At 38.2% G+C, this 7,906-nt stretch overlaps 1 protein-coding gene across 7 annotated transcripts in view; it reads right to left on the bottom strand.

Moving 5' to 3' along the window:
* Positions 1-3,514: 3,514 nt before the first annotated feature.
* Positions 3,515-7,906, bottom strand: part of PLEKHA5 (pleckstrin homology domain containing A5) — a 166,739-nt gene continuing 162,347 nt past the window's right edge. For all 7 annotated transcript variants that reach the window (XM_018080565.3, XM_018080562.3, XM_018080568.3 and 4 more), the window contains one exon: positions 3,515-6,419. In XM_018080565.3, the coding sequence (XP_017936054.1) occupies positions 6,385-6,419 (35 nt within the window). In that variant the 3' untranslated portion in view covers positions 3,515-6,384. The remainder of the gene's footprint in view (positions 6,420-7,906) is intronic.

The following is a 7,906-nucleotide window of genomic DNA, read 5'->3' as shown; positions in this document are numbered from 1 at the left end:
TCCAATTAATAGAAATCTGGTTGCTGCATTCAAACATGCAGCTACAGCATCCGAGGGTTTGGGAATTACCCAGGGAGCCTGGAGTGCTTACACTTTAACTAGGATTCACTCCTGGATACTGTCATCCTCCTAACAGTTCGGAGCCATCAGCTGTAAAGAGATCTTAGACTTCACAGGCTGCCTATGATTAATTGCCTGAAAATGCTGTAAAAGTTAGGGATTCTGTTCAAAGGTGAAATAACTGAAGTGCTGTAGCCTGGAACCAGCCAGCCAGGGAAGGATGTACAGAGTAATTCGTGCAGAGCACTTCTGTGAAACAGGCATGGCTCAAAGCAAGGCTTTAGAGTCCTACCTTTTACAAACATGACCCAGCTGTGCTCCTTGGGGTCCATAAGATTTTAATGAGGCAAAAATGATCAAAATGTCATGACCTCTGTTCTTCCTTGTCCTAAATTCGGGATGTTGGAAATGAAGCAGAGCTTAGCTAGGTTATATTTAGCTGATCACACAGAATGGAATAGCTTTAGGAGCATGAAATAAAAGTTTTAAAATAAAACACCGTGAGTTCAGAGTTGTTATCCCCCCAATATTGCAAAGAATCAGCTTATAAAAGCAAATGTGGTTTTCTCAGTGTTGCAATCCATGAGTATTAACCAATTCCTCTTCATTAAGACAATCTCCTAAATGGCTGAGAGGCTGGTTTTCTTTAATTTGTAGCTGCTACCTTGTAAATAGCAATCACATTATCCAGGCACTTTGTCTTTATTCAAAATACTTGTTATTTGTAGGCACAATATACTAGAAACAGTAGCTACAAAATGTTATAGGTATGTTGGCACAGGCTAAGAAAACAGCCCAGAAATGTTATTCAAAGGTGATTTATGGTTCCAGGCAATTTCCCTGCTCACAAAACGACACCTTCATCTAGTCCTCACTCCTACACAAGCTGGCTTCCGTGCAGTACCAGCCCTTGCATGTGCAAACCCTCTGAGGCAGTCTCCAGGTAGCCAGAAACCAAACACAAAACAGCAGCAGCCACAAACATCAGAAAACATTCATCAGAAAGTTCAGTTGTCTTTTTTCCCCCGCTGTCTGGATGTGACCAGAAAAAGAATAAACCCAGTGCAGAAAAAGAATAAACCCAACAGCTGCTAACAGCTGCTTCCTAGACTGCTGGATGAGCATGAAAATACCAAAAAAAAAAAAAAAATAAAAATCATTCATCTTTAAAGCTAAAACATCTGAAACAGCCTCCATGTTCTGGCTGACTTGGGAATTTACCAAGAAAGTTGCACAATACAGAGCAGTCGACTGCATGTGTAATCAGTGTCAAGACCCACCAGAAATTCATATTGTAAAGAGGTGATTTATGAGTTGAGTTGCTGAATTTTGCAGCTTTTTTTTCTCCTCAATTGCTTTGAAATGTACTCTTGTCAATTAATGACAATTTTATCAAATAAATTCTTATATATTTGTTTGTACCTCCTACTTCTTTTTTGATTTCTAGCAACTTGACTAGTACTTGGAAAAAATATATTTTTTTCTAAATAGCAGCTATTGCTGAAAAATAAGAGAGATTCACAAGCAAGTTACTAGGAAATGTTGGGTGCCTCACCTGATATGCTTTGAGCTTGATCTTTCAAGATGATAAGCACCTCCAGTTTTTAGCAATTCCAAGCAAGAAACTGATGGCCTGGATTCAGCTGCTTATGTAGGGGACAGACAGCTGTGGTATGGAAAAGGCAATTTTTTTCCTCCACGATAAGGAATGCAGAGCATTTTACAAATTGGGCTGAAATGGGTTTAAAGTTGCAGAAGAGAGACCTGCACAGTACCAGTCACTTTACACTGAGACTCAGGAAAGCTACCAGATGACAACTGATGAGGATGAGGTGTTTTTCTGAAAGTTTTCACTGATCAAATCTCTAGGCCATAAGTAAATCCCACTTGTTCTACATATCAAGTTAAACCTGCAGGCTCTGCTGGTTTTTTTTTCTTTCTTTTTTTTTTTTTTTGTACTCATTTCACCTTCAAAAGAGCAAGAGCGTGTTTCCATTTTTAGTCTGAAATTCTTTGAAGTATTCCCCGTTCCACAGAACAGGGATCTGGATAGAATTTGACAAAAACAAAAAATTAATTCCTTATTTTAGGTTTGGTTTCAGTAATAAAGAAGTTAATGATATCACATCTGGTTTTGTGCAGATATACTTTTACCTCAGTCCACTGGAAACAGCACCATTTGCTTATGGCTTTTCTTTTATCCCAAACAGAACCTAATCCAGCCTAAGTAAGTGTTCTAAACACATCCATGAGCCAATTAGCAACCACTGTGCTGATTGTCACTTACCCATAGCTACAATTCAAAGAGTTTCTTGCAGTTTTACCACAGCAGCCAAATAATATTTAGACAGACCTTAAAAACATTTTCTTTGGGCATACCACAGAATGTAGAAACAGCACAAAAAAAAAAAATAAAAATACCAAAACCTTAATTCCACAAGTAACATTTGAATGCTGACACATCTGGAACAGCTGGGTAACAAGTTGTGCGTGTCAAGTTCAGAAAGCAGCTGCTTTTAGCCTTCATTTTGGGCCAGGCATTTGTTTTCAGCCACCAGTATATTCCATTTTATTTTGTGGCAGCTTCTTCAGTGTTCCCATATGGACAAGCTAAACAGCTCCTAGGATATAATAGCAAGCATATATAATGTTCTTTAGAAGAAATGAAGGCCAGATGTTGCTTTGTTATCTCCACGTGCATCCTTAAAAAAGTTAAATTAAGTTGTTTCAAATATATTATTAATGCCAGGTATAGGCAATTTGTTTATCAGCCATTTAAATGTCAACTTTCTAAAGGATGGAAAAGAACATTTTAACTGAGGAATCAAAGTGAAATAAGGTAGAATAACTTCAGAAAATAAGTATAGCAAAATCCAGGGATCAAATAGCATTGTGAGAAAAGACATGATGACTCACTTCTGAGACCTGAATGAGTACTACTTATGGTTTATTAGAAAAGGCAAAAAAAAACCCCTCCACCTTATTGTTACAATATAATGAAAAGTTTAAGGTTAAGACTTATCCAACAGCACCATTGATTAAAGATCTTTTATTCTGCTGCTTTACTTGACCAGGATAAAACTTAACCCACCAGCCCTACTTCTAAAGAATTTAGTAGATCTACCACTAACAGTGTAATTCATTAATATTTTTCATGTATGTATTCCTGGTACATTTAGTGAATCCAAGAGGGTGGGCAGTAATTCTGTCACAGTCTGTCCAATTACTGTGATTTAGACAGAAACGTTTATTTTCCCCCCCCCAATTTCCTGAAAATAGAACCTTATTGGATTAATTTTATTACAGATTATTTATGAGGAAATATGAACTGAAGACTACTTTTTCCCCCCCTCAGTAATGACATAAACAAGGTTTGGGTTTCAACTGCCCAGTGAGGTCTTTCTCTTTGAGCCAGTCCACAACATACAAAAACTGCCAAGACACCAACTATAACTGTTGAGTAATGTCACTTTATTAAGGGACTTAAAAGAATCACATTCTCTAGTAGCCTTGGAACAATGCAAATGGTGAACAAAAGACAAAAATAGATGTAATTGGTTCTGAAAAGCATGAACATCTGTAGAGAATGTGTTGCATTATTCCTAAGGACTCCTGCTTTTGAAAAAAAGCACGTTCCATATATACAAGTGTCAGTGCAATAGCCAATAAAGCAATCAGTCAGAAATATAAAAATATCCTAGATACAAACTTAAAATAGATGTTTGAAAGCTGACCATATCAGAATTCTGATATTTCTATATCTCAGGAGTATGATCATTGGGATGAGTTATTCTGATGAGGTAAGAAACAGTAGATGCTCTGTGATAACACAAAGCCATATTTTCTTTTTCTATAAGACAAAAAAATAAAGCACCCAATGAAACTCCAAGTCTTTGCTCAAAGTGCCCACAGGAAGTGAAATTGTAGTCTATGAGCATTACTACATTCCTGCATCATTTACCTTTGCTATCTTTGCCAACAATTATACCAGCAAAACTTGCTAATTGTTCCACGCAGCTTCAGTACAAACTGCACATTCTTTGCAGATACACCAAACCTTTAATGCTTTAAACACAGCCAACATCTATAAATGTCCAAAAATCACTTAGTCATTCTTTCCTTTGTTGGTTGCAATTCTTGGCAGCAAGGGCAGAAAGATTGCAAAATTTGACAGCAAACAGATCTCACCAGAAGGGTTAGGGAGAGAACAGGGTGTGTCCTATTTGCTTTGCCTCAGGTGTTCCAGGGATGCCACTGAACTTAAACCTCAGCTGGTTGAGCAAAAAAAAAAAAAAAGTATCACCTTCCTCTCCTTCACTCTATTTTTTGGAAGGAAGGATGCACTAATTTAGGGCTACTGCTCCAAAAAAAAAAAGATGGCTATTTGGACAAACTTTCAGATGGATGCTGTCTGCCTGCATCATGATTCATTTTCTTTCCTTTAGCCACCTCTTTCCCTGTGACTTTCCAAGCTCTGCTGCTAAATTCTGATTCCTGTTTTTTCACTTCTCTAAGAAAATGGCAGAAGAACAGGTAGCCCAGACAGTGTACTCTGTGTCTTGGTAGTGAAGAGCCCCAGGAACACAAACTCCTACTTGGGGAGGGAGGCAATGATAGAGTTATTTCAAACTGTGTATTAATCTCAGGCATTCCTCTATGGAAAAACACAATGAATTATACAGTCTCTAGAACAGCAATATTAACCTGATCAGGATATGATTTGTACGATAAAAAAAGTGCAACAGGAGCTGGCAGTTGTCTTCTTGTGAAACTTGCCTTACCACTTATGGCACACACATGCACCCAAGCACAGAGCAGTTGCCTGAACCTGTGAAAGATTCCTCAGCTTTAATTCCTAGATTCAAAAGCTTTCCTTTAAATCGTTTCGTTTTTCATCACTCTTTTCTAAACCTCTTTTTGTCTCAGGCAAATTCAGACAGCTGTGCAAGGTGGGAAGGCGAAGCTACAGTAACATCTGCAGTGTGACAACACCAGACAAATTATTTCAGCTTTTCTTTCAGTTTCTGGAAGATGCCTTGCAGATGCCAAAGCCTCAAGGAATCATCACACTTCTCTCCTTAACCCCAAGTGAACTTGACAATCAACGTTTGCAAATATTGAATTACTGCTCACCACACCCTGCTAAGACAGGCTGTTACCTCTCACGTAAACAGGCAGGGAATGGAGGCACAGAATGACTAAGTGATTATTCCAATATCACAATACAAGTCTGGGAGAGTCAGGAGCTGAACCTGTATTTCTTGTGTCTCAGTCTCAGGTTGTCTTTTTTGTTCTGTGTTGCAGCCTTATTCTTTCCCGTTGAGGAAGACTGGGATCTCTTAAGAGTCTGTCACTGCTACTCTGGTTGACAGGTGATGTTGCCAATGAGATAGGAATTGTTGCATTCCCCACATCAAAAGGTGGAACACAGTGTGACATCTGTTTGCTGGAAGAAACACTAACCATACAAGTCCTTAAGAACATCAACATTTATTTAATATGATATAAAAGAAATGGGATATGAACATTCGTATTTTTGAACAATAATAAGTGGCTTCTTATACTTACATCATATGTGCTCATTGTATAATATATACACAATGAACATAATTACATTTGTACACAAACTAAGTACTGGATTGAAAACCTGCTTATTGCTGTACACACCCTAACCCCATGAAGGAAAAGCCCAGTACCTCAAAATACCTACACTCCATTTTATTCAAGAAAAAGTAACCACTAACATTAATGTCTATGTTGACAGAAGTGTGGCAGTAACTGCTGACATTGCAACCTGACCAAGAAATAATTACAGCAGAAACAGGACATATTTTACTAAGCAATAATAAAAATGGCACATTTTAAATATATCTATATGTATATATATATAAAAATTTTACAAATAAAATGTCAAAACAATAAATTGTAATGTTTAAAAAGTGTAAAACAAGTTTTAGTGGTGATATGTAAAATTAACCGAGTTACGCATCTAAAAGAGGCAAAAAAGTAAACTTACATGATCCATAATTAAAAGAACATTAAATTCTGGAGAATAGCAAATAAGGTTCTGACTGTAGGCTGCACATTAAAAAGAGCCTTTGTTTTATGTGCACAGAAATCATAGCAGCAAGCTGGTATCAGGAGAACAATCTGAAGGTTGTTGAGTGTACACGTGGGCCAGTTAAAGCTCTCTTGGAATAAACATTTTCCAGGAAGTGATAAAACGATGCTCTGTGGCCAAAAGCATCAGAACTATGAATTTCATAGATTTAAAATATACTGTACAATATCTTCTCATATTTTCATAGGTCAGGTCCATACATCTCAGGCATGAATTGTTTCAACAGAAGCCGTCAGTGCTGAAAGACAGACGTAGATTAAGTTACTCTATTTTAGCAACAGAATATTGTATAAAGCAACTCATGGGACTAAACACAGCAAAGAATTTCTGACCTCATCCTAGCAATGTAGGTGTAGAACATTACAAAGTATCTTAGGAATCAGTTGTTTCCAAAATCTGTTTTCCTGATGAACAATGGCGATGCCAAGGTATTTCGACACCAAGAGGCAAAACCAACCTTTTTTTTTCAAATTTACACGACTTCAAATAAAAGTGTGTTTATTCTTAGAGTTTTATCCCGTAATTCATGGTCATCCCCAAATGTTCTTCATAAAAAACCAGCAATAATAACAAAGATCCTAATTGCTCTAATAAATGACAGGCACAATTTGAAGAGGGATGCAGAATTATTTAGATGCTACACCGTAATGGCAGCATAGCTGTAAAGGTGTTCTGAAGTTCAAGTGCTCCACCCAGAGCTTGCTGAATATTGATAACTGATGCTAGGACTTCTATAAATACTTTTTAACAGTTCATTACTAAGAATGTTTCTGAGCTTTGAATCCAGGTGCTGTATTAAAATGTCATTATCCCTCCGCTGTGCAGAGAAAACGTCGTGCTTAAAATCCAACAGTGCTTGTGATAAACATACAGATTTGTCTCTGCAAAGCAAGGACTGTGAAATAGAAAGTAGCCTTGTGTTAACTGGTTTCTCCTTAGTCCTACAGTATCCTTTGCCACCAATTTCCTATGCCAAATTCCCCTGGTATCAGGCCAAGAGTATCGTTTTACTAATTGACTGTAAAAGCCAAATATAGGTATTACCTCTTGATTCTCTGAAATCTACTATGCATTTTCCAGATGCTGCCTGAAAAATTTGGTTGTGTGTGAACAGGGCTGATCCTGCAGCTTTGAAGTTGCCTTTGCCACCCAGGACTCCTTTGCATCTGAGAGACACCCAGTTCCTGCACGTTAAAAGTGAGGTCTCAGCAAAGCACGAAGCCCTTGGAATACTGGAACCAGAGCCCCAGGAGGTGAGGGGCAGTGAACACTGCAGGCAAGCACTGTGCTTCAGACATCTATGTATGCTAAGCCCAGCTCATGGCATGAATTTGGTTTGGAACTCCTGGGAAACAATCAACTGGGGGCATCAAATGCAGCAGGGTGGAATGTATATGCACATAGTTGAAAGCTTTTTTCCCCAACTCAAATCAAATACTGAATAGCCACAAAGGATGCATTTGAAGTTCTGGAATGCTTTCTTCATCATGGACAGGCATGTGTAAGCAGAGTGTGAGTTTTCCAAGTGCCATCCCAGATGTACCATTTTGCTGTAACAATTAAGGCCTCTTTGCAGAACTGTCCCTGACACAGAAACACTGGTGTTGGCCACTGGGATACACCTTGCTGAGGGTGCCAAGGCTTGGGCAGTGAGTCACAAGGCAGATCACTAAATGAGGGCTTTGCTTTTGCTAGTCTCATATTTAGCACAAACCCTGAAGAAAA

Source organism: Manacus vitellinus, unplaced genomic scaffold (genome assembly GCF_001715985.3).
Source record: "Manacus vitellinus isolate BGI_N305 unplaced genomic scaffold, ASM171598v3 scaffold_5_pilon, whole genome shotgun sequence".
Lineage (NCBI taxonomy): Eukaryota > Metazoa > Chordata > Aves > Passeriformes > Pipridae > Manacus > Manacus vitellinus.
This window is presented reverse-complemented; position numbering and strand designations above follow the sequence as displayed.